Source organism: Oncorhynchus kisutch, linkage group LG3, assembly GCF_002021735.2.
Source record: "Oncorhynchus kisutch isolate 150728-3 linkage group LG3, Okis_V2, whole genome shotgun sequence".
Taxonomy (NCBI): domain Eukaryota; kingdom Metazoa; phylum Chordata; class Actinopteri; order Salmoniformes; family Salmonidae; genus Oncorhynchus; species Oncorhynchus kisutch.
In genome coordinates, this window is record NC_034176.2 from 224,656 (window position 1) to 252,535 (window position 27,880).

Below are 27,880 nucleotides of genomic sequence, written 5' to 3' on the forward strand. Positions count from 1 at the left end.
CCTTTGTTGGCTCCACAGCCATCCCATCATCATTAATGACATGCCCCAAAAATCTCACGACTTCTGCAGGAATATGCATTTCTTTGGGCTCAGATTCAGGTTGTCTTAGTCTCTGGAACACCAGCTTTAATCTATCCAACACTAGGAGGTCGTCTAAGTAACACAGCAGGCTACTGAAGTTTAGATCCCAAAGAATGCTGAGCATCATCCTCATAAATGAAAATGCACTATTGCATAGGCCCTGCGACATTCAATTGTATTCATGCAGACCCAGTGGGGTAGTGAAGGCTGCATACTTTTTATCCTCCTCACACATAGGTATGTTGTAAAAGCCTGATGTCAAGTCCATCGTACTGATGTAGGTGTTGCCCCCTAGGGCTGCAAGACAATCAGATTGGTGTGGAAGTGGGTGTGCATCTTTGAGTGTCTTGCATTTAGCCATCTGAAATCTTTACATAGACGGAGCCCATCTTCTTTCTTCCACACCATTACTAGAGTGGACGCGTATTTGCTGATGGATTTCCTGATTATTTCCTGTTCTTCCATTTCCGTCAATACTTTTTGTAGTTTCTGGTAGTCGGCAGGCGGAACCCTACGATATGGTAGGCAAAATGGTCTGTCATCTGTGAACCGAATTCGATGCTCAAAGCCTTTGCCACAACCCGGAGAGCTCTTGGAGAACACATCATTGTAGTTAATATGTAACTAAACTAATCCCGCTCTTGTTGCTTGACCAACTTTACAGGGTTAATGTCAACCTCTCCCAACCCTACATCTAGCAGTCTCTGCTTCAAATCCATGGAGCAGGTTGTGATGGGCTGTGTCCCTAGAGTTCCCTATTCCATCTTGCAGGAGCCTTGGAAAACGGGAAAAAAGTCCTCCAGAAAGGTAGACACATCAGCCAGCTTGCACTTTCTCTTCAGAGTGATAGGTTTGTCCGATAGGTAGTGACTTTCATGGGCACCCACCTGTTACCCCACATGGCTGTGATGACTAGGCCCACCATGATGTTTTGTGGCATGGTCTTGGATGAAGTGGGTTCGATCCATAATAGTGCGCCCTGGAGACAATGGCACATTGTTGGGAAGCCTCCCCATACTAGATGCTGTTGTTTAGCAAGGAGTTTAGCAAGGAGTGTGACAGCCTGGTTGAGTTTGACTGTCCCTATTTTCTGGGCATTTCTTCACTCTGTCAACATGTCAGACTAGTCATGTTTTATATATTATTTTATTCAACCAGGTAGGCCAGTTGAGAACAAGTTCTCATTTACAACTGTGACCTGGCCAAGATAAAGCAAAGCAGCGCAACACAAACAACAACACAGAGTTACATGGAATAAACAAACGTACAGTCAATAACACAATAGAAAAAAGTCTATATACAGTGTGTGCAAATGGAGTGAGGGGGTAAGGCAATACATAGGCCATAGAGCAAAGTAATTACAATTTAGCAGATTAACACTGGAGTGATACATGAGCAGATGAGCAGGTGCAAGTAGAAATACTGGTGTGATACATGAGCAGATGAGCAGGTGCAAGTAGAAATACTGGTGTGATACATGAGCAGATGAGCAGGTGCAAGTAGAAATACTGGTGTGATAGATGAGCAGATGAGCAGGTGCAAGTAGAAATACTGGTGTGATACATGAGCAGATGAGCAGGTGCAAGTAGAAATACTGGTGTGATACATGAGCAGATGAGCAGGTGCAAGTAGAAATACTGGTGTGATACATGAGCAGATGAGCAGGTGCAAGTAGAAATACTGGTGTGATAGATGAGCAGATGAGCAGGTGCAAGTAGAAATACTGGTGTGATACATGAGCAGATGAGCAGGTACAAGTAGAAATACTGGTGTGATAGATGAGCAGATGAGCAGGTGCAAGTAGAAATACTGGTGTGATAGATGAGCAGATGAGCAGGTGCAAGTAGAAATACTGGTGTGATAGATGAGCAGATGAGCAGGTGCAAGTAGAAATACTGGTGTGATAGATGAGCAGATGAGCAGGTGCAAGTAGAAATACTGGTGTGATAGATGAGCAGATGAGCAGGTGCAAGTAGAAATACTGGTGTGATACATGAGCAGATGAGCAGGTGCAAGTAGAAATACTGGTGTGATAGATGAGCAGATGAGCAGGTGCAAGTAGAAATACTGGTGTGATAGATGAGCAGATGAGCAGGTGCAAGTAGAAATACTGGTGTGATAGATGAGCAGATGAGCAGGTGCAAGTAGAAATACTGGTGTGATAGATGAGCAGATGAGCAGGTGCAAGTAGAAATACTGGTGTGATACATGAGCAGATGAGCAGGTGCAAGTAGAAATACTGGTGTGATAGATGAGCAGATGAGCAGGTGCAAGTAGAAATACTGGTGTGATAGATGAGCAGATGAGCAGGTGCAAGTAGAAATACTGGAGTGATACATGGGCAGATGAGCAGGTGCAAGTAGAAATACTGGTGTGATACATGAGCAGATGAGCAGGTGCAAGTAGAAATACTGGTGTGATACATGAGCAGATGAGCAGGTGCAAGTAGAAATACTGGTGTGATAGATGAGCAGATGAGCAGGTGCAAGTAGAAATACTGGTGTGATAGATGAGCAGATGAGCAGGTGCAAGTAGAAATACTGGAGTGATACATGAGCAGATGAGCAGGTGCAAGTAGAAATACTGGTGTGATAGATGAGCAGATGAGCAGGTGCTAGTAGAAATACTGGAGTGATACATGAGCAGATGAGCAGGTGCAAGTAGAAATACTGGTGTGATAGATGAGCAGATGAGCAGGTGCAAGTAGAAATACTGGAGTGATACATGAGCAGATGAGCAGGTGCAAGTAGAAATACTGGAGTGATACATGAGCAGATGAGCAGGTGCAAGTAGAAATACTGGTGTGATACATGAGCAGATGAGCAGGTGCAAGTAGAAATACTGGTGTGATAGATGAGCAGATGAGCAGGTGCAAGTAGAAATACTGGTGTGATAGATGAGCAGATGAGCAGGTGCAAGTAGAAATACTGGAGTGATACATGAGCAGATGAGCAGGTGCAAGTAGAAATACTGGTGTGATAGATGAGCAGATGAGCAGGTGCTAGTAGAAATACTGGAGTGATACATGAGCAGATGAGCAGGTGCAAGTAGAAATACTGGTGTGATAGATGAGCAGATGAGCAGGTGCAAGTAGAAATACTGGAGTGATACATGAGCAGATGAGCAGGTGCAAGTAGAAATACTGGAGTGATACATGAGCAGATGAGCAGGTGCAAGTAGAAATACTGGTGTGATACATGAGCAGATGAGCAGGTGCAAGTAGAAATACTGGTGTGATAGATGAGCAGATTAGCAGGTGCAAGTAGAAATACTGGTGTGATAGATGAGCAGATGAGCAGGTGCAAGTAGAAATACTGGTGTGATAGATGAGCAGATGAGCAGGTGCAAGTAGAAATACTGGTGTGATAGATGAGCAGATGAGCAGGTGCAAGTAGAAATACTGGTGTGATACATGAGCAGATGAGCAGGTGCAAGTAGAAATACTGGTGTGATAGATGAGCAGATGAGCAGGTGCAAGTAGAAATACTGGTGTGATAGATGAGCAGATGAGCAGGTGCAAGTAGAAATACTGGAGTGATACATGAGCAGATGAGCAGGTGCAAGTAGAAATACTGGTGTGATAGATGAGCAGATGAGCAGGTGCAAGTAGAAATACTGGTGTGATACATGAGCAGATGAGCAGGTGCAAGTAGAAATACTGGTGTGATAGATGAGCAGATGAGCAGGTGCAAGTAGAAATACTGGTGTGATAGATGAGCAGATGAGCAGGTGCAAGTAGAAATACTGGAGTGATACATGAGCAGATGAGCAGGTGCAAGTAGAAATACTGGTGTGATAGATGAGCAGATGAGCAGGTGCAAGTAGAAATACTGGAGTGATACATGAGCAGATGAGCAGGTGCAAGTAGAAATACTGGTGTGATAGATGAGCAGATGAGCAGGTGCAAGTAGAAATACTGGAGTGATACATGAGCAGATGAGCAGGTGCAAGTAGAAATACTGGTGTGATACATGAGCAGATGATGATGTGCAAGTAGAAATACTGGTGTGATAGATGAGCAGATGAGCAGGTGCAAGTAGAAATACTGGTGTGATAGATGAGCAGATGAGCAGGTGCAAGTAGAAATACTGGTGTGATACATGAGCAGATGAGCAGGTGCAAGTAGAAATACTGGTGTGATAGATGAGCAGATGAGCAGGTGCAAGTAGAAATACTGGAGTGATACATGAGCAGATGAGCAGGTGCAAGTAGAAATACTGGTGTGATAGATGAGCAGATGAGCAGGTGCAAGTAGAAATACTGGAGTGATACATGAGCAGATGAGCAGGTGCAAGTAGAAATACTGGAGTGATACATGAGCAGATGAGCAGGTGCAAGTAGAAATACTGGTGTGATACATGAGCAGATGAGCAGGTGCAAGTAGAAATACTGGTGTGATAGATGAGCAGATTAGCAGGTGCAAGTAGAAATACTGGTGTGATAGATGAGCAGATGAGCAGGTGCAAGTAGAAATACTGGTGTGATAGATGAGCAGATGAGCAGGTGCAAGTAGAAATACTGGTGTGATACATGAGCAGATGAGCAGGTGCAAGTAGAAATACTGGTGTGATAGATGAGCAGATGAGCAGGTGCAAGTAGAAATACTGGTGTGATAGATGAGCAGATGAGCAGGTGCAAGTAGAAATACTGGAGTGATACATGAGCAGATGAGCAGGTGCAAGTAGAAATACTGGTGTGATAGATGAGCAGATGAGCAGGTGCAAGTAGAAATACTGGAGTGATACATGAGCAGATGAGCAGGTGCAAGTAGAAATACTGGTGTGATAGATGAGCAGATGAGCAGGTGCAAGTAGAAATACTGGTGTGATAGATGAGCAGATGAGCAGGTGCAAGTAGAAATACTGGAGTGATACATGAGCAGATGAGCAGGTGCAAGTAGAAATACTGGTGTGATAGATGAGCAGATGAGCAGGTGCAAGTAGAAATACTGGAGTGATACATGAGCAGATGAGCAGGTGCAAGTAGAAATACTGGTGTGATAGATGAGCAGATGAGCAGGTGCAAGTAGAAATACTGGAGTGATACATGAGCAGATGAGCAGGTGCAAGTAGAAATACTGGTGTGATACATGAGCAGATGATGATGTGCAAGTAGAAATACTGGTGTGATACATGAGCAGATGATGATGTGCAAGTAGAAATACTGGTGTGATACATGAGCAGATGATGATGTGCAAGTAGAAATACTGGTGTGATACATGAGCAGATGATGATGTGCAAGTAGAAATACTGGTGTGCAAAAGAGCAAAACAGTTCATAAAAACTATGGGGATGAGGTATGGAGATTGGATGGGCGATTTACATATGGGGATGAGGTATGGAGATTGGGTGGGCGATTTACATATGGGGATGAGGTATGGAGATTGGGTGGGCGATTTACATATGGGGATGAGGTATGGAGATTGGGTGGGCGATTTACATATGGGGATGAGGTATGGAGATTGGGTGGGCGATTTACATATGGGGATGAGGTATGGAGATTGGGTGGGCGATTTACATATGGGGATGAGGTATGGAGATTGGGTGGGCGATTTACATATGGGGATGAGGTATGGAGATTGGGTGGGCGATTTACATATGGGGATGAGGTATGGAGATTGGATGGGCGATTTACATATGGGGATGAGGTATGGAGATTGGGTGGGCGATTTACATATGGGGATGAGGTATGGAGATTGGATGGGCGATTTACATATGGGGATGAGGTATGGAGATTGGGTGGGCGATTTACATATGGGGATGAGGTATGGAGATTGGGTGGGCGATTTACATATGGGGATGAGGTATGGAGATTGGGTGGGCGATTTACATATGGGGATGAGGTATGGAGATTGGGTGGGCGATTTACATATGGGGATGAGGTATGGAGATTGGGTGGGCGATTTACATATGGGGATGAGGTATGGAGATTGGGTGGGCGATTTACATATGGGGATGAGGTATGGAGATTGGATGGGCGATTTACATATGGGGATGAGGTATGGAGATTGGGTGGGCGATTTACATATGGGGATGAGGTATGGAGATTGGGTGGGCGATTTACATATGGGGATGAGGTATGGAGATTGGATGGGCGATTTACATATGGGGATGAGGTATGGAGATTGGGTGGGCGATTTACATATGGGGATGAGGTATGGAGATTGGGTGGGCGATTTACATATGGGGATGAGGTATGGAGATTGGATGGGCGATTTACATATGGGGATGAGGTATGGAGATTGGGTGGGCGATTTACATATGGGGATGAGGTATGGAGATTGGGTGGGCTATTTACATATGGGGATGAGGTATGGAGATTGGATGGGCGATTTACATATGGGGATGAGGTATGGAGATTGGGTGGGCGATTTACATATGGGGATGAGGTATGGAGATTGGGTGGGCGATTTACATATGGGGATGAGGTATGGAGATTGGGTGGGCGATTTACATATGGGCTGTGTACAGCTGCAGCGATCGGTTAGCTGCACAGATAGCTGATGTTTAAAGTTAGCGAGGGAGATATAAGTCAACTTCAGCAACTCTTTCCAGTCATTGGCAGCAGAGAACTGGAAGGAAAGGCAGCCAAAGGAGGTGTTGGCTTTGGGGATGACCAGTGAGATATACCTGCTGGAGTGCGTGCTACAGGTGGGTGTTGTTATCGTGACCAGGTAGCTGAGATAAGGCAGAGCTTTACCTAGCAAAGACTTAAATATGACTTGGAGCCAGTGGGTCTGGCGCCAAATATGTCGCTACATATTTGGCGCCAGGTCAAGGTCAGGCTGAGGTCAGTAGTCCATAGCAGAGTCTGAAAGGTAGAGAACGGCAGGCTCAGGGTCAGGCAGAGGTCAGTAGTCCATAGCAGAGTCTGAAAGGTAGAGAACGGCAGGCAGGCTCAGGGTCAGGCAGAGGTCAGTAATCCAGAGCAGAGTCTGAAAGGTAGAGAACGGCAGGCAGGCTCAGGCTCAGGGTCAGGCAGAGGTCAGTAATCCAGGGTGGTAAAACAAGGTACAGTACGACGGGCTGGCTCAGGGTCAGGGTCAGGCAGAGGTCAGTAATCCAGGGTGGTAAAACAAGGTACAGAACGACGGGCTGGCTCAGGGTCAGGGTCAGGCAGAGGTCAGTAATCCAGGGTGGTAAAACAAGGTACAGAACAACGGGCTGGCTCAGGGTCAGGGTCAGGCAGAGGTCAGTAATCCAGGGTGGTAAAACAAGGTACAGAACGACGGGCTGGCTCAGGCTCAGGGTCAGGCAGAGGTCAGTAATCCAGGGTGGTAAAACAAGGTACAGAACGACGGGCTGGCTCAGGGTCAGGGCAAGCAAAATAGTCAAAAAACAGGAATGCAAGAAAACAGGAACTAGAGACAGACAGGAGTATGGGTAAACCGCTGGTAGGCTTGACAAAACAAAAGGAACTGGCAACAGACAAACAGAATACAGGTATAAGTACACTGGGCATAATGGGGATGATGGGCAACACCTGGAGGGGGGTGGAGACAAGCACAAAACAGGTGTACTGAGTACTTGTCAGACCCATCCTGTCTGAAGCATGGGGGCTCTCTCACATCAGACTGCATGACCAACTTCAATCCAGATCAATTAAAGGGAGGGTGTGGCAGTAAATGTCTGGCCTGCACTGGTGCTCTGAGCATGTGCCCCTCTGTCCTCCTTCCTCTCACCTTCCTTCCTAATCTGAGCTGATCTAGACTGTCCTATCTGATGAGCGAGTTGTGTGATAAGAATTCCCAAGTCAGGATTGGCCACCTCTGAACTATCTGAGAGGGTGTCACTAGGCATAATTACAGGAGCTGAGGGTGTGTCGTTAGGCACCCGAGTTGAGCAAAATATTGGTGAATCTACAACATCTATAATTCTGGCTGTGGTCTTTGGCAACTCCCTGAAAAACCGCCCTCTCCCAAGACCCAGTTCAAGCTCATCACTGGAAACACTGTCTCCTCTTCCAACCATATAAGTCATATTCACTATATGATACCAACTGGCAAGGACCAACTGTCAAGTGTCTTCACTGACATTTTCAACCTCTCCCTGACCGAGTCTGTAATACCCACATGTTTCAAGCAGACCACCGTAGTCCCTGTACCCAAGAAAGCGAAGCTAACCTGCCTAAATGATTACCGCCCCGTAGCAGCCATGAAGTGCTTTGAAAGGTTGGTCATGGTTCACATCAACACCATCATGCCAGAAACCCTAGACCCTCTCCAGTTAGCTTACTGTCCCAACAGATCCACAGATGACACAATCTCAATCACACTCCATACTGCCCTTTCTCACCTGGACAAAAGGAACACCTATGTGAGAATGCTGTTCATTGATTACCGCTCAGCGTTCAACACCATAGTGCCCACACAGCTCATCACTAAACTAAAGACCCAGGGACTAAACACCTCCCTCTGCAACTGTATCCTGGACTTCCTGACGGTCCGCCCCCAGGTGTTAGGAGTAGGCAACAACACATCTGACACGCTGATACTCAACACTGGGACCCCTCAGGGGTGCATGCTTAGTTCCCTCCTGTACTCCCTGTTCACCCACGACTGCATGGCCGAGCACGACTCCAACACCATCATTAAGTTTGCTGATGACACAACAGTCACCGACACCGACAATGATGAGACAGCCTATAGGGAGGAGACCTGAGACCTATCTGACCGTAAGGCGCTACAGAGGGTAGTGCAAATGGCCCAGTACATTATTGGGGCCAAGCTTCCTGACATCCAGGACCTATATGATAGGCTGTGTCAGAGGAAGGCCTGACAAATTGTCCAAGATTCCAGTCACCAAAGTCATAGACTGTTCTCTCTGCTACGGCACAGCAAGAGGTACCAGACTGCCAAGTCTAGGACCAAAAGGCTCCTTAACAGCTTCTACACCCAAGCCATAAGACTGCTGAACAACTAATGAAATGGCCACCCGGACAATTTACATTTATCCCCCCCCCCTGTTTGTTTTTACACAGCTGCTACTTGCTGTTTATCATCTATGCAACCAGACTAACCAGTTCCCCCGCACATTGACTCAGTATCGGTAGCCCCTGTATATAGCCTCCACATTGACTCAGTATCGGTAGCCCCTGTATATAGCCTCCACATTGACTCAGTATCGGTAGCCCCTGTATATAGCCTCCACATTGACTCAGTATCGGTAGCCCCTGTATATAGCCTCCACATTGACTCAGTATCGGTAGCCCCTGTATATAGCCTCCACATTGACTCAGTATCGGTAGCCCCTGTATATAGCCTCCACATTGACTCAGTATCGGTAGCCCCTGTATATAGCCTCCACATTGACTCAGTATCGGTAGCCCCTGTATATAGCCTCCACATTGACTCAGTATCGGTAGCCCCTGTATATAGCCTCCACATTGACTCAGTATCGGTAGCCCCTGTATATAGCCTCCACATTGACTCAGTATCGGTAACCCCTGTATATAGCCTCCACATTGACTCAGTATCGGTAGCCCCTGTATATAGCCTCCACATTGACTCAGTATCGGTAGCCCCTGTATATAGCCTCCACATTGACTCAGTATCGGTAGCCCCTGTATATAGCCTCCACATTGACTCAGTATCGGTAGCCCCTGTATATAGCCTCATTATTGTTATGTACATTTCTTGTGTTGCTTTTTGATTGATTCGATTTTTTTTACTTTAGTTTATTTAAGTAAATATTTTATTAACTCTATTTATTGAACTGCATTGTTGGTTAAGGGCTTGTAATTAAGCATTTCATGGTAAGGTTGTATTTGGCGCATGTGACAAATAAAATTTGATTTGAAGAAAATAGAGTTAAGAAAATATTTACTAAATAAACTAAAGTAAAATAATTTAAATTAAAAAAGAGCCGAATATATATATGGCAACCTAAATAGGATCCCCAATCAGAGACAACGATAAACAGCTGCCTCTAATTGGGAACCGATTCAGGCCACCATAGACCTACATTTACCTAGACAAACCAAAACCCTATAGATATACAAAAAAACCTAGACATGCCGAAAAACACACATACCACCCTCGTCACACCCTGACCTAACCAAAATAATAAAGAAAACTAAGATAACTAAGGTCAGGTCGTGCCAATTTTAAGTGTTTCTAAAATCCAATCCCGTAATTGATTAAGGAATGGAGGAAAAATGATTGGTACCCTGTTTGGCCGTTAGATTTTATTGGTATTATGACACGTCCTGTGTGGGGCTCTATTGAGGAAAGTTTTATAATGTGCAATGTTTCTCTTCCACTCAGCTCAGCACCAGGTGCAGCTCATCAACTGTAATTAGGGTTAGGGTTAATCAACAGTAATTAGGGTTAGGGTTAATCAACAGTAATTAGGGTTAGGGTTAATCAACAGTAATTGGGGTTAGGGTTAATCAACAGTAATTAGGGTTAGGGTTAATCAACAGTAATTAGGGTTAGGGTTAATCAACAGTAATTAGGGTTAGGGTTAATCATCCCACTGAACTCACTGTTCTGATCAGAACAGTATTTCTCCGGTGGACTTCAGAGATCAAACATAATATTTAATCACTCTCACCTTCTCCTTGATTCTTCCAATGTGTTGTTAGATCAAAAGTAGCCTAGTTTTTACAATGTCTTTACAGCTGGCCTATTTAAAGTGTTGATCAAGGTTATGGACCAGGACCTGGTTTCCCATAGCGATGGAATCTAAGCTTAAGGCTAAGTTCATTGTTAGAACCTTCGCGGAGCATGATTAAACCTCCAAGCTGTTTCCCAAAACCATTGTTACTGAAATTGCACTTGAAAACACTTGTTATTTACTGACAGCATCAGACCACTCATAGAACAGCTAAGTGATTTGTTAGATGTGTTTTTGCCCTTTCGCAGAAGATTGCCACTCATTTTTTTTATACATTTGACATTTTAGTAGAAGCTCGTATCCAGAGTGACTTACAGGAGCAATTGGGGTTAAGTACTTTGCTCAAGGGTGCATCAACAGATTTTTCACCTAGTTTGCTCAGGGACGCAAACCAGCAACCTTTTGGTTACTGGCCTCCAACTCAATGGTCAAGTTTGTGGACGACACAACAGTGGTAGGCTTGATTACCAACAACGGCGAGACGGCCTACAGGGAGGAGGTGAGGGCCCTCGGAGTGTGGTGTCAGGAAAATAACCTCACACTCAACGTCAACAAAACTAAGGAGATGATTGTGGACTTCAGGAAACAGCAGGGGGAACACCCCCCTATCCACATCGATGGAACAGTAGTGGAGAGGGTAGCAAGTTTTAAGTTCCTCGGCATACACATCACAGACAAACTGAATTGGTCCACCCACACAGACAGCATCGTGAAGAAGGCGCAGCAGCGCCTCTTCAACCTCAGGAGGCTGAAGAAATTCGGCTTGTCACCAAAAGCACTCACAAACTTCTACAGATGCACAATCTAGAGCATCCTGGCTGGCTGTATCACCGCCTGGTACGGCAACTGCTCCGCCCACAACCTTAAGGCCCTCCAGAGGGTAGTGAGGTCTGCACAACGCATCACCGGGGGCAAACTACCTGCCCTCCAGGACACCTACACCACCCGATGTTACAGGAAGGCCATAAAGATCATCAAGGACAACAACCACCCGAGCCACTGCCTGTTCACGCCGCTATCATCCAGAAGGCGAGGTCAGTACAGGTGCATCAAAGCTGGGACCGAGAGACTGCAAAACAGCTTCTATCTCAAGGCCATCAGACTGTTAAACAGCCACCACTAACATTGAGTGGCTGCTGCCAACACACTGACTCAACTCCAGCCACTTTAATAATGGGAATTGATGGGAAATTATGTAAAATATATCACTAAATCAAATCAAATCAAATCAAATTTATTTGTCACATACACATGGTTAGCAGATGTTAATGCGAGTGTAGCGAAATGCTTGTGCTTCTAGTTCCGACAATGCAGTAATAACGAACAAGTAATCTAACTAACAATTCCAAAAAAACTACTGTCTTATACACAGTGTAAGGGGATAAAGAATATGTACATAAGGTTAAAATATATCACTAGCCACTTTAAACAATGCTACCTAATATAATGTTTACATACCCTACATTATTCATCTCATATGTATATGTATATACTGTACTCTATATCATATACTGCATCTTTATGTAATACATGTATCACTAGCCACTTTATGCCACTTTGTTTACATACTCATCTCGTATGTATATACTGTACTCGATACCATCAACTGTATTTTGCCTATGCCGCTCTGTAGCATCACTCATTCATATATCTTTATGTATGTATTCTTTATCCCCTTACACTTGTGTCTATAAGGCAGTAGTTTTGGAATTGTTAGTTAGATTACTTGTTGGTTATTACTGCATTGTCGGAACTAGTAGCACAAGCATTTTGCTACACTCGCATTAACATCTGCTAACCATGTGTATGTGACAAATAACATTTGATTTGATTTGATTTGGCCCACTACTCTTAACCGCTAGCCTACCTGCCACCCATGGAATGAAGATGTTTATAGAATCAAGATGTTTATCTGTCTCTCTGTGACCGCCAAAATTACTGACTACATATATCAAATTTATTCATAAAGCCCTTCTTACATCAGCTGATATCTCAAAGTGATCTCAATCATGGGCTATTGAAATACATGTTATGTTCAATCAAGTTATTTTTTCTAATTGTAGGCTACTGTAGCTAGAATATGTACTTTTTACCTCAATATACTGTATTTCATGATGTGTAACCACAATCTGTGATTCAGTGTGTTATTGAAGCATTATTAGAAAAATCTGCCTCAAAATGGCTATTAGCAGTGTTAGATAATCATATATTACTCAGAGCTGATCCGTCGTCGACATTGTAGAATAATTCAAATTTGAAACCAGAAGCCTATCCCAATGCACTGGGTCTTTTTAGAATCTATCAGTATCAACATATGACTCGATGATGGACATGGGGAACGTTGCCTCTGCGTGGTGTTTTGGGAAATGCATGTTACATCTTCAGCCGTTGTAGGAACGATGCATCGTTAAAACACTCTTGAAAGGATATGCATATTCTTGATACCATTTGAAAGGAAAAACGTTTAAGTTTGTGGAAATGTGAAATGAATGTAGGAGAATATAAGACATCTGATAGAAGAAAATACACAGAAAACATGTCTTTTTCTGTTTGTTTTGTATCATCATCTTTGAAATGCAAGAGGCCATTATGTATTATTTCAGCCCAGGCGCAATTTATATTTTGGCCACTAGATGGCAGCAGTGCATGTGCAAAGTTTTAGACTGATCCAATGACCCATTGCATATCTGTTCAAAATGTTGTATCAAGACTGCCCAAATGTGCTTAATTGGTTTATTTAGACATTTTCAAGTTCATAATTGTGCACTCTCCTCAAACAATAGCATGGATTATTTCACTGTAATAGCTACTGTAAATTGGACAGTGCAGTTAGATTAACACGAATTTAAGCTTTCTGTCCATATCAGATATGTCTAAGTCCTGGGAAATGTTCTTGTTACTTACAACCTCATGCTAATCACATTAGCTTACGTTAGCTCAACCATCCCGCAGGGGGGACACTGATCTCGTAGAAGTTATTAAGATGCCTTTAATAAACTGTATAGCTTGTAATCTACTGACATCTTGCACTGTTTTTTTTAATTTTTTTATTTCACCTTTATTTAACCAGGTAGGCTAGTTGAGAACACCTTTATTTAACCAGGTAGGCTAGTTGAGAACAAGTTCTCATTTGCAACTGCGACCTGGCCAAGATAAAGCATAGCAGTGTGAGCAGACAACAAAGAGTTACACATGGAGTAAACAATTAACAAGTCAATAACACAGTAGAAACCAAAGGGGGAGTCTATATACAATGTGTGCAAAAGGCATGAGGAGGTAGGCAAATAATTACAATTTTGCAGATTAACACTGGAGTGATGAATGATCAGATGGTCATGTACAGGTAGAGATATTGGTGTGCAAAAGAGCAGAAAAGTAAATAAATAAAAACAGTATGGGGATGAGGTAGGTGAAAAAGGGTGGGCTATTTACCAATAGACTATGTACAGCTGCAGCGATCGGTTAGCTGCTCAAATAGCTGATGTTTGAAGTTGGTGAGGGAGATAAAGGGCGATTTTTGCAATTCGTTCCAGTCACAGGCAGCAGAGTACTGGAACGAAAGGCGGCCAAATGAGGTGTTGGCTTTAGGGATGATCAGTGAGATACACCTGCTGGAGCGCGTGCTACGGATGGGTGTTGCCATCGTGACCAGTGAGCTGAGATAAGGCGGAGCTTTACCTAGCATGGACTTGTAGATGACCTGGAGACAGTGGGTCTGGCGACGAATATGTAGCGAGGGCCAGCCGACTAGAGCATACAAGTCGCAGTGGTGGGTGGTATAAGGTGCTTTAGTGACGAAACGGATGGCACTGTGATAGACTGCATCCAGTTTGCTGAGTAGAATGTTGGAAGCCATTTTGTAGATGACATCGCCGAAGTCGAGGATCGGTAGGATAGTCAGTTTTACTAGGGTAAGCTTGGCGGCGTGAGTGAAGGAGGCTTTGTTGCGGAATAGAAAGCCGACTCTTGATTTGATTTTCGATTGGAGATGTTTGATATGAGTCTGGAAGGAGAGTTTGCAGTCTAGCCAGACACCTAGGTACTTATAGACGTCCACATATTCTAGGTCGGAACCATCCAGGGTGGTGATGCTAGTCGGGCATGCGGGTGCAGGCAGCGACCGGTTGAAAAGCATGCATTTGGTTTTACTAGCGTTTAAGAGCAGTTGGAGGCCACGGAAGGAGTGTTGTATGGCATTGAAGCTTGTTTGGAGGTTAGATAGCACAGTGTCCAAAGACGGGCCGAAGGTATATAGAATGGTGTCGTCTGCGTTACATGCTTGGTATATGAAGATGGTGTAATATAACAAGGTATATGAATGGTGAAACCTGTCATGTCCCCCCCAGGTGGATCAAGTTTGAGGAGAAGGTGGAGAAGGGAGGAGAGCGTTGGAGTAAACCCCACGTGGCCACGCTGTCGCTCCACAGCCTGATGGAGCTCCGGACTTGCATCGAGAAAGGAACCATCATGCTGGAACTGGAGGCCTTCACGCTGCCGCAGGTCGTTGGTAAGAAAACGCATGTACTACATTATGACTGACTACATTATGACTGACCAGACCTTTACTACATTATGATTGACTACATTATGACTGACCAGACCTTTACTACATTATGATTGACTACATTATGACAGACCAGACCTTTGCTACATTATGACTGACCTTATTATCACTGACCAGACCTTTAATACATTATGACTGACCAGACCTTTACTACATTATGACTGACCAGACATTTACTACATTATGACTGACCATATTATCACTGACCAGACCTTTACTACATTATGACTGACCAAATCAAAATCAAATCAAATTTATTTATATAGCCCTTCGTACATCAGCTGATATCTCAAAGTGCTGTACAGAAACCCAGCCTAAAACCCCAAACAGCAAGCAATGCAGGTGTAGAAGCACGGTGGCTAGGAAAAACTCCCTAGAAAGGCCAATACCTAGGAAGAAACCTAGAGAGGAACCAGGCTATGTGGGGTGGCCAGTCCTCTTCTGGCTGTGCCGGGTGGAGATTATAACAGAACATGGCCAAGATGTTCAAATGTTCATAAATGACCAGCATGGTCGAATAATAATAAGGCAGAACAGTTGAAACTGGAGCAGCAGCACAGTCAGGTGGAAGTTGAAACTGGAGCAGCAGCATGGCCAGGTGGACTGGGGACAGCAAGGAGTCATCATGTCAGGTAGTCCTGGGGCATGGTCCTAGGGCTCAGGTCAGTTGAAACTGGAACAGCAGCATGGCCAGGTGGACTGGGGACAGCAAGGAGTCATCATGTCAGGTAGTCCTGGGGCATGGTCCTAGGGCTCAGGTCCTCAGAGAGAGAGAAAGAAAGAGAGAAGGAGAGAATTAGAGAACGCACACTTAGATTCACACAGGACACCGAATAGGACAGGAGAAGTACTCCAGATATAACAAACTGACCCCAGCCCCCCGACACATAAACTACTGCAGCATAAATACTGGAGGCTGAGACAGGAGGGGTCAGGAGACACTGTGGCCCCATCCGAGGACACCCCCGGACAGGGCCAAACAGGAAGGATATAACCCCACCCACTTTGCCAAAGCACAGCCCCCACACCACTAGAGGGATATCTTCAACCACCAACTTACCATCCTGAGACAAGGCTGAGTATAGCCCACAAAGATCTCCGCCACGGCACAACCCAAGGGGGGGGCGCCAACCCAGACAGGATGACCACAACAGTGAATCAACCCACTCAGGTGACGCACCCCCTCCAGGGACGGCATGAGAGAGCCCCAGCAAGCCAGTGACTCAGCCCCTGTAATAGGGTTAGAGGCAGAGAATCCCAGTGGAAAGAGGGGAACCGGCCAGGCAGAGACAGCAAGGGCGGTTCGTTGCTCCAGAGCCTTTCCGTTCACCTTCCCACTCCTGGGCCAGACTACACTCAATCATATGACCCACTGAAGAGATGAGTCTTCAGTAAAGACTTAAAGGTTGAGACCGAGTTTGCGTCTCTGACATGGGTAGGCAGACCGTTCCATAAAAATGGAGCTCTATAGGAGAAAGCCCTGCCTCCAGCTGTTTGCTTAGAAATTCTAGGGACAATTAGGAGGCCTGCGTCTTGTGACCGTAGCGTACGTGTAGGTATGTACGGCAGGACCAAATCAGAGAGATAGGTAGGAGCAAGCCCATGTAATGCTTTGTAGGTTAGCAGTAAAACCTTGAAATCAGCCCTTGCTTTGACAGGAAGCCAGTGTAGAGAGGCTAGCACTGGAGTAATATGATCACATTTTTTGGTTCTAGTCAGGATTCTAGCAGCCGTATTTAGCACTAACTGAAGTTTATTTAGTGCTTTATCCGGGTAGCCGGAAAATAGAGCATTGCAGTAGTCTAACCTAGAAGAGACAAAAGCATGGATTAATTTTTCTGCATCATTTTTGGACAGAAAGTTTCTGATTTTTGCAATGTTACGTAGATGGAAAAAAGCTGTCCTCGAAATGGTCTTGATATGTTCTTCAAAAGAGAGATCAGGGTCCAGAGTAACGCCGAGGTCCTTTACAGTTTTATTTGAGACGACTGTACAACCATTAAGATTAATTGTCAGATTCAACAGAAGATCTCTTTGTTTCTTGGGACCTAGAACAAGCATCTCTGTTTTGTCCGAGTTTAATAGTAGAAAGTTTGCAGCCATCCACTTCCTTATGTCTGAAACACATGCTTCTAGCGAGGGCAATTTTGGGGCTTCACCATGTTTCATTGAAATGTACAGCTGTGTGTCATCCGCATAGCAGTGAAAGTTTACATTATGTTTTCGAATAACATCCCCAAGAGGTAAAATATATAGTGAAAACAATAGTGGTCCTAAAACGGAACCTTGAGGAACACCGAAATTTACAGTTGATTTGTCAGAGGACAAACCATTCACAGAGACAAACTGATATCTTTCCGACAGATAAGATCTAAACCAGGCCAGAACATGTCCATACACTGACCAGACATTTACTACATTATGACTGACCATACACTGACCAGATCTTTACTACATTATGATTGACCAGACCTTTACTACATTATGACTGACCATATTATCACTGACCAGACCTTTACTACATTATGTCTGACCATACACTGACCAGACCTTTACTACATTATGACTGACCAGACCTTTACTACATTATGACTGACCAGACATTTACTACATTATGACTGACCATATTTTCACTGACCAGACCTTTACTACATTATGACTGACCATACACTGACCAGACATTTACTACATTATGACTGACCATACACTGACCAGACCTTTACTACATTATGATTGACCAGACCTTTACTACATTATGACTGACCATATTATCACTGACCAGACCTTTACTACATTATGTCTGACCATACACTGACCAGACCTTTACTACATTATGTCTGACCATACACTGACCAGACCTTTACTACATTATGACTGACCATATTATCACTGACCAGACCTTTACTACATTATGATTGACCAGACCTTTAATACATTATGACTGAACAGACCTTTACTACATTATGACTGACCATATTTTCACTGACCAGACCTTTACTGCATTATGACTGACCAGACCTTTACTACATTATGATTGACCATATTATCACTGACCAGAACTTTACTACATTATGATTGACCATATTATCACTGACCAGACCTTCACTACATTATGACTGACCATACACTGACCAGACCTTTACTACATTATGACTGACCAGACCTTTACTACATTATGATTGACCATAATATCACTGACCAGACCTTCACTACATTATGACTGACCATATTATCACTGACCAGACCTTTACTACATTATGACTGACCATACACTGACCAGACCTTTACTACATTATGACTGACCATACACTGACCAGACCTTTATTACATTATGACTGACCAGACCTTTACTACATTATGACTGACCAGACCTTTACAACATTATGACTGACCATACACTGACCAGACCTTTACTACATTATGACTGACCATATTATCACTGACCAGACCTTTACTACATTATGACTGACCATACACTGACCAGACCTTTACTACATTATGACTGACCATACACTGACCAGACCTTTACTACATTATGACTGACCAGACCTTTACTACATTTTGACTGACCATACACTGACCATATTATCACTTTACTACATTATGACTTCTACTCCAGCCCAGTTCTAGTCCGTATACAGTTTAGTGACTTATTCCAGCCCAGTTCTAGTCCGTATACAGTTTAGTGACTTACTCCAGCCCAGTTCTAGTCCGTATACAGTTTAGTGACTTATTCCAGCCCAGTTCTAGTCCGTATACAGTTTAGTGACTTATTCCAGCCCAGTTCTAGTCCGTATACAGTTTAGTGACTTACTCCAGTCCAGTTCTAGTCCGTATACAGTTTAGTGACTTATTCCAGCCCAGTTCTAGTCCGTATACAGTTTAGTGACTTACTACAGCCCAGTTCTAGTCCGTATACAGTTTAGTGACTTATTCCAGCCCAGTTCTAGTCCGTATACAGTTTAGTGACTTATTCCAGCCCAGTTCTAGTCCGTATACAGTTTAGTGACTTATTCCAGCCCAGTTCTAGTCCATATACAGTTTAGTGACTTATTCCAGCCCAGTTCTAGTCCGTATACAGTTTAGTGACTTATTCCAGCCCAGTTCTAGTCCATATACAGTTTAGTGACTTATTCCAGCCCAGTTCTAGTCCATATACAGTTTAGTGACTTATTCCAGTCCAGTTCTAGTCCATATACAGTTTAGTGACTTACTCCAGCCCAGTTCTACTCCATATACACTATACAATAATAATATATGCAATTTAACAGATACTTTTATCCAAAGTGACTTACAGTCATGCGTGCATATGTTGCTTACGTATGGGTATTCCCAGGAATTGAACCCTCTATCCTGGCGTTGCAAGAGCCTCGCTCTACCAACTGTGCTACAGAGGACCATAAATAGGGACTTACTATTTGACTGTCCATGTGCTTTACAGAACACTGAAAGGAGATATACTTGAAAGTGGTGAGCAATTATATCTTAGGTTGATAGTTGTTCAATTGGTTTCAATAGCCATGTCTGTTCTTTAAATGATATGCCCATGGATGCTTCAGGCTGCAGTCCATTGACTTGTTTCCACTGGGCCTGTTCTTTGTGATATATCTAGCTCAGTTTAGTGATGTTCTTTCAGCTTGGCCACTATAGCAGAGCAGGTTCACCGCTGAGTGCTTCTGTTCAGCACAGCAAAGAGCTTGCCCTTCTTCGCTGAACCCTGAGGCCACAAGCACAGGGTCAGTCTAGTTACATTGAAACCATGCTTAGTAATGTTGTCTACAAGACTTCCTAGAGGGTAAAGCGTAAATACCAATACATTGGAGGGAGGGGGGTGGAGGGATGGGGATGGAGTTTGGAGGGAGGGGGTAGAGGGATGGAGGGAGGGGGTGGAGGGATGGAGTGGGATGGAGGGAGGGGGGTGGAGGGATGGGGATGGAGGTGGAGGAATGGAGGGGTAGAGGAATGGAGGGAGGGGGGTGGAGGGATGGAGTGGGATGGAGGGAGGGGGGTGGAGAGATGGGGGATGGAGGCGGAGGAATGGAGGGAGGGGGTAGAGGAATGGAGGGAGGGGGGTGGAGGGATGGAGGTGGAGGGATGGAGGGAGGGGGTGGAGGGATGGGGGGAGGGGGGTGGAGGGGAGGAAGGGGGGGTAGATGGAGGGAGGGAGGGAAGAGGAATGCCATTTACAATCTCCTCCTTAATGATGATCCCTTCCTTTCCCTTCACCTCATATCTCTCTTCGCTATGTCTCATCCTTCTTTTCCCTCCCATCTCATTGGCCCATTGGCTCTGGACGAGGGGAGGAGGAGGGGATGAGACGAGATGGAGAGGAAGATATATCACTTTAATTGATTTATGTGCAGTAATGCTGTGTGCTGCGCTGTGTGAGGGGATCCGGTCCCTGCTAGGAGGCCAGCTATCTGAAGGATTGGCCATTAGAGCCTGTAGCAATCAGAAAGAGCCTGGGACCGCTAACCTTGTTCAGGATTCTGACCCACTTTTTTTTTAAATACCTTAGACTGAGCTATGAGGAGATTCCGTGGCAAGACACTCTCATGTGGCACCAGGGACTGAAAACTGGCCTTCCATTTTGTTCTTAAGATAGGACAAGGTATTTCTAATCTATGAAATCAAACCAGGGACATGGAACAGGCCTTCCATTTTGCTCTTAAGATATGACAAGGCATTTCTAATCAAGAAAGTCAAATCAAAATTTTAAAAAATTGTCACATGCGCTGAATACAACAGGTGTAGAACTGAGCGTGAAATGCTGACTTACAAGCCCTTTAACCAACAATGCAGTTTTAGGGAAAATAGAGTTAAGAGAATATTTACAAAATAAATGTACGTAAAAAAATAATAATAATGAGGCTATATACACGTTGGATGGTGGTACACCAACAGGTATTGAATAGAACACCCTCAATGTTTTGGGTGGTGATACACCAAAAGGTATTGAATAGAACACCCTCAATGTGCTGGGTGGTGGTACACCAAAAGGTATTGAATAGAACACCCTCAATGTGTTGGGTGGTGGTACACCAGCAGGTATTGAATAGAACACCCTCAATGTGTTGGGTGGTGGTACACCAACAGGTATTGAATAGAACAATCTCAATGTGTTGGGTGGTGTAACACCAACAGGTATTGAAAAGAACAACCTCAATGTGTTGGGTGGTGGTACACCAACAGGTATTGAATAGAACACCCTCAATGTGTTGGGTGGTGGTACACCAACAGGTATTGAATAGAACAATCTCAATGTGCTGGGTGGTGGTACACCAACAGGTATTGAATAGAACAATCTCAATGTGCTGGGTGGTGGTACACCAACAGGTATTGAATAGAACAATCTCAATGTGCTGGGTGGTGGTACACCAACAGGTATTGAATAGAACAATCTCAATGTGCTGGGTGGTGGTACACCAACAGGTATTGAATAGAACAATCTCAATGTGCTGGGTGGTGGTACACCAACAGGTATTGAATAGAACAATCTCAATGTGCTGGGTGGTTGTCCGTCCTTTCTGACTGTTGTCTTTCTATGTTTGTTTCCAGTCTGTTGGTCAAACTAGATGTCTCTCTCTCTCTGATAGTGAATCGTTTTGGACAACATACTGGTAGTGTCTTGGCATAGTTTTAAAGCTGCTTTACAGTTACTCTAACTATATACATCAAATTTCAATCAAATTCATTTTTAAAGTTGACTGAGTCACAGTGATGTCATGAACACTGTATTGTCGTCGATATTGTCGTTGATGTTACGAAGTATAAATACAAAGCATGACATCAGCAGCCAGGTTGTCCTATTAGTATACCTGCTCTCTTTTAACACCGATAAATCCATCTGTTGAAAAAATATATTTAGGATATGTCAACGTAGCAAGCCAGACAACTGAAAGTAACTTTCTAAACAGTGTTATCCTTCTTTGCTAGCTTGTCAGCTATAGTGATTTCTTCCTCTGCTCCTCCATCCCTCCATCTCTCTCTCCATCTTCCTCTGCTCCTCCATCCCTCCATCTCTCTCTCCATCTTCCTCTGTTCCTCCATCCCTCCATCTCTCTCTCCATCTTCCTCTGCTCCTCCATCCCTCCATCTCTCTCTGTCTCCATCTTCCTCTGTTCCTCCATCCCTCCATCTTCCTCTGCTCCTCCATCCCCCCATCTCTCTCTCCGTCTTCCTCTGCTCCTCCATCCCTCCATCTCTCTCTCCATCTTCCTCTGCTCCTCCATCCCTCCATCTCTCTCTCCATCTTCCTCTGCTCCTCCATCGCTCCATCTCTCTCTCTGTCTCTATCTTCCTCTGTTCCTCCATCCCCCATCTCTCTCTCCGTCTTCCTCTGCTCCTCCATCCCTCCATCTCTCTCTCCATCTTCCTCTGCTCCTCCATCCCTCCTTCTCTCTCTGTCTCTATCTTCCTCTGCTCCTCCATCCCTCCATCTTTCTCTGCTCCTCCATCCCTCCACCTCTCTCTGTCTCTATCTTCCTCTGCTCCTCCATCCCACCATCTTCCTCTGCTCTTCCATCCCTCCATCTCTCTCTGTCTCTATCTTCCTCTGCTCCTCCATCCCACCATCTTCCTCTGCTCCTCCATCCCTCCATCTCTCTCTGTCTCTATCTTCCTCTGCTCCTCCATCCCTCCATCTTCCTCTGCTCCTCCATCCCTCCATCTCTCTCTGTCTCTATCTTCCTCTGCTCCTCCATCCCTCCATCTTCCTCTGCTCCTCCATCCCTCCATCTTCCTCTCTTCCTCCATCCCTCCATCACTCTCTGTCTCTATCTTCCTCTGCTCCTCCATCCCTCCATCTTCCTCTGCTCCTCCATCCCTCCTTCTCTCTCTGTCTCTATCTTCCTCTGCTCCTCCATCTTCCTCTGCTCCTCCATCCCTCCATCTCTCTCTGTCTCTATCGTCCTCTGCTCCTCCATCCCTCCATCTTCCTCTGCTCCTCCATCCCTCCATCTCGCTCTGTCTCTAACAGAGTTGATCACAACCAGCCAGATAGAGAGCGGTCTGCTGAAGGCGGAGCTAAAGGACAAGGTGACGTACACGTTGCTAAGGAAACATCGACACCAGACAAAGAAGTCCAACCTGCGCTCGCTAGCTGACATCGGCAAGACGGTCTCCAGTGCAAGTAGGCTCTTTACCAACCTGGATAACGCTATTACATGTGCCAGTTTGGTGTTCTATCTTTACCAACCTGGATAACGCTATTACAGGTGCCAGTTTGATGTTGTCTTTACCAACCTGGATAACGCTATTACAGGTGCCAGTTTGATGTTGTCTTTACCAACCTGGATAACGCTATTACAGGTGCCAGTTTGATGTTGTCTTTACCAACCTGGATAACGCTATTACATGTGCCAGTTTGGTGTTCTATCTTTACCAACCTGGATAACGCTATTACAGGTGCCAGTTTGATGTTGTCTTTACCAACCTGGATAACGCTATTACAGGTGCCAGTTTGGTGCTGTGTCTTTACCAACCTGGATAACGCTATTACAGGTGCCAGTTTGGTGCTGTGCCTTTACCAACCTGGATAATGCTGTTACAGGTGTCACCTTTAATCTGCCATGTTTTTTATAATTTCCCCCATCAATGTTAGGCATCAATATTTTGGAAAATATCTTGTTTTTGGTGTCTGTGTTCTCGACACAGGTTTCTTTTATTTCCTGTGAAAAGTTTGGTGGACAGGCGGACAGTGTAGAGTTCTATCAGTGAACCTTTACTGCCCCCTCCATTAGCACACATCACCTTTAAGAGAAGAGTTGAGATTCCTAGACAGAGGGGTCCACCCATACATGGCATTAGGAAACATTCCACATGTTAGTTAGATGTGAAAGCATGTGATTGGTTGATTCTATAGAGTAAATGAAGATAGCTGTTGAACATGTAGGACCAGATTGGTTGATTCTGTAGAGTAAATGAAGATAGTTTTTGGACATGTAGGACCAGATTGGTTGATTCTGTAGAGTCAATTAAGATAGTTGTTGGACATGTAGGACCAGATTGGTTGATTCTGTAGAGTCAATTATGATAGCTGTTGAACATGTAGGACCAGATTGGTTGATTCTGTAGAGTAAATGAAGATAGTTTTTGGACATGTAGGACCAGATTGGTTGATTCTGTAGAGTCAATTAAGATAGTTGTTGGACATGTAGGGCCAGATTTTAAATGTGCAAGTTTGCATAATATTCACATTTAGGAAATGGAACGAAAAGTCCTAAACCTCAAGTGAACTGTACTGAACATAGTTCCTTATCGAACATGGATGCTCTATTGCAGAACAGCAGAACCAAGTCATTCACATCAGTTTAGATGTAGAATTAATTTAGTTAAGCTGAGGCTGTTCTGGAGTTGAACTTTTCATTTAATCTTTCATTGCTGTAAAATCATAACACTGAATTCATCATCACACACAGATGTTTGTTTGACTATATTAATCAATGATAAATCAAATAAATATATGGTTGGAACAGATTTCATGGTATTTAACATGGAAGGTGATCAGTTGCCCAGGTCTGTAAATGGGTCTGTAAATAATCATTTATTACCTGCTCTGACATTTATGACAATGATTGGTTAATGGAACATGGAAGTCATCGACCTGTTTTATTGATATGTTGTTGTAGTAGTGAAAAGGACATTTTAATTATTTGGTAGAATTTTTCACATCGATTTGTGTGTATCATCTAGCTTTGGATTTCAATAAAATACACTATATAATACCAGGTTGGTTTCACAGTAACTTTATACAGTTACTGCTAACATCACCCCCATGTTCTCCTGAACACAATACAATAGAGGCAGGATACTTGTCCATGAGATTAAGCGTTTATATAATGTAGCAAAAATGACTAACTCATTTTTGACCAAATGAGCAGTTACTGCCTTTTGCTTGGGAGGTCAGTATTGTGGTCTAACATTACAGATCCAATGTAACTAAGTATGTCCAACCCGAAACTGTGTTCTTTCCAGATAACCATCTTTCACTTTGCTTCACCAGTTAATCTATCACATCCTGTTCTAGCTGCTTCTCTTTTAACCCTACCCTTACTCATTTGATTCTGTCTAACTAACACTGTATAATTCCACTGCATCTGTCTGTCTAACTAACACTTGCCCTTTGATTAATCCACTATTTTTCTCCCTCCCTCCTTCTTTCTTTCCTTTCTTCCATTCCTCCTGCTCCCTCTACTTCTGTCTTCCGTGGGTTGGGTTCTGCCATTTAAGCCCGTAGTCCGCTTGAAAACTCAGTGCCTTGTCTAACAGTCCGTGCCTCAATGGAGGAGCTGCAGACCCAACGAAGCCCCAGCATGGACTGGCTTAGTAAGTCATGCTACTGTATTGTAGATCTCCAGCATCATAGACTGGCCAAGTATGTTCTCATTAGAATTCTGGAACTACTGTTGGTCCATAGAGCCAAACAACCAGCTGTCCCCTTTCCCCCACTGTATCCTATCACACAGAAGTTATTTTCTTTCATGAGGAATCTGCCTCATTAGGCCAGAATAGAGCCGCTTATCTGTCCTCCATGATAGATCTTAGATGACTGGAATTCAATTCTGACAGTTGTCATCCAAATTTAGTCCATTCTACCCAGTCCACACTTCAGTATACTTAGTCCACACAGATTAACACCAAGTCTGAATGTTATTCACACCCTACTTTTTGAGAAGGTATTTTTCCCCAGTGACAACATTGAAAATGCCATTTTCCTCTGGGTGCATCAAATGGACTGTCCCCCTCTATCTATCCAGAGGAACGAGGTAACAACCTGTTGAATCACTACAGTGGCATCAGATTTATGTTCACAGATGTATTGCCTTCAGCAGTATCTCCACCCTGCAATTTGAAGTGTAGGCTGGTACACTGTGTGTTTTGCTGTCTCCATTCAGTCCAGTCTTTAACAGCAGAGTAGGTTGTTAACCTTCAAGGCTGTTGTTCACTCATAGGCAGTCCAGCCACCACACATCGGAACCTGGCCTCAAGCAGCATGAACGACATCTCCGACAAACCAGAGAAAGACCAGGTGAGTGTCCATTGGTTGACCTCTCCGTTCAATGTTCCAAACAAGTGTCAGTAACTGTGTTCTTTAGAGAATGTTAGCTGTTTAAACTTCAAAAATTACTGGACCTAGTTACCTAGGGAGAAACCAGCTAGGTTTCCATCCAATTGGCAACATATTTTCATGTGAATATTCTAAAAACTGCATAAAGAAAATATTTTCAACTCTACCGATGGTTATGTCATAAAAACTATTGTGCTAAATAGCAACTGTGCCTCGCTGGTCTTGGCACGTGCTCTCTAGCCAACAGCTGGCAGATAGTGCAGGTAGGCTAGCCTACATGGGATTATTGAACAGCTGTGGTGCAGGCCAAGGGAAGCTCAGGTGGGTAGTAGGGAACCAGGAATTGAGGCTGAGGCAAGGGGAGTAGGGGCAGGGTAAGCAGGGCCGGAGCAGAATCCATGGAAGCAGTAGAGCGGGGCTCCAGGACAGGGAAGCAGGACTGACGAGACAAGTGACTGGAGCCCGGGACCAGAGTCAGTACTGATGGAACTGTAGCGGAGAGAAAATCAGTGTCAGGCTAGGGAAAAACAGGCACAACAAGATCTATGCAGGAACAAACGGCTTGAAACACAGACTGACTGAGCAGATGCTACGATCTGGCAGCATGGAAGTGGCAGGGCTTTTGTAGAGGTCTTGATTATGGAACAGGTTGCAGCTGGTGGGGATCTTCTCTGCCTCCAGCACCTGTTTCCACTCACACAATCACTCACACAATCACATACACCCACTCAGAGAGAGAGATGGAGAGAGCACTGGGGGAGTGGCAGCAGGTTAGGGAGACATAGGATGAAAAGTAGAGGGCTTGGCAGGAGCAGATGTAACAGGTGCTGTCCAACTCAATTCATTTTAGTCATTCAGTCTAGTTCAATCCAACTCAGTTCAGTAAAATGATTATGTTCATTTCAGTCCTAATCCGTTCAGTCAGTGTAGTTAAGTCTAACTTAGCTCAGTTTAGTATTAAATATTTTGTATCTTATTAGGATCCCCAATTCTTTTCCTGGGGTCCAAACAGGAAACAAAACACAATAAATAAAATACATAGCACTACATAATACAATGCAAAATATAATACAAAATATATAAAAATGTGTCTCTTAACAGTCCGTCATGCCATAAGGCCAATACCTAGGAAGAAACCTAGAGAGGAACCAGGCTATGTGGGGTCCGTCATGCCATAAGGTGTTATTTTATCCCTTTTTTAACTGGTTGTGCTGCCAGCTTAAGTTACCTGGGGTGGCAGAGAGTTCCATGTAGTCCAACTCAGTTCAGTTCAATGATTCAGTCAGTGTCACGCCCTGACCTTAGAGATCCTTATTATTCTCTATGCTTGGTTAGGTCAGGGTATGACTCGGGAAGTTTTCTATTTCTTTGTTTTGGCCGAGTGTGGTTCCCAATCAGAGGCAGCTGTCTATCGTTGTCTCTAATTGGGGATCATACTTAGGCAGCCCTTTTTCCCACCATTAGATTGTGGGATCTTGTTTTCTGGTTAGTTACTGTTGCCTGACAGTACTGTGTGTTTTTGTTATTTTGTTTGAGTGTTTTTTTTTATTA

The 27,880-nt window shown here is 44.2% G+C and overlaps 1 protein-coding gene and 1 long non-coding RNA gene across 6 annotated transcripts in view; one reads left to right on the forward strand and one right to left on the reverse strand.

Annotated features, from left to right (window-relative positions):
* Positions 1-27,880, forward strand: part of slc4a4a (solute carrier family 4 member 4a) — a 355,296-nt gene that overhangs the window by 172,921 nt on the left and 154,495 nt on the right. For 3 of the 5 annotated variants that reach the window (XM_031816387.1, XM_031816383.1, XM_031816385.1), the window contains 4 exons: positions 15,044-15,204; positions 23,240-23,392; positions 25,492-25,587; positions 26,214-26,290. In XM_031816387.1, coding sequence (XP_031672247.1) covers positions 15,044-15,204; positions 23,240-23,392; positions 25,492-25,587; positions 26,214-26,290 — 487 coding nt within the window. The remainder of the gene's footprint in view (positions 1-15,043; positions 15,205-23,239; positions 23,393-25,491; positions 25,588-26,213; positions 26,291-27,880) is intronic. The other 2 variants (XM_031816386.1, XM_031816388.1) reach the window with 1 other exon arrangement.
* LOC116362110 (uncharacterized) lies at positions 24,456-27,392 on the reverse strand. Its single transcript, XR_004207689.1, has 2 exons — positions 26,909-27,392; positions 24,456-26,818 (listed from the first exon to the last, which is right to left on the reverse strand). It is a non-coding gene; the product is annotated as an uncharacterized LOC116362110 (long non-coding RNA).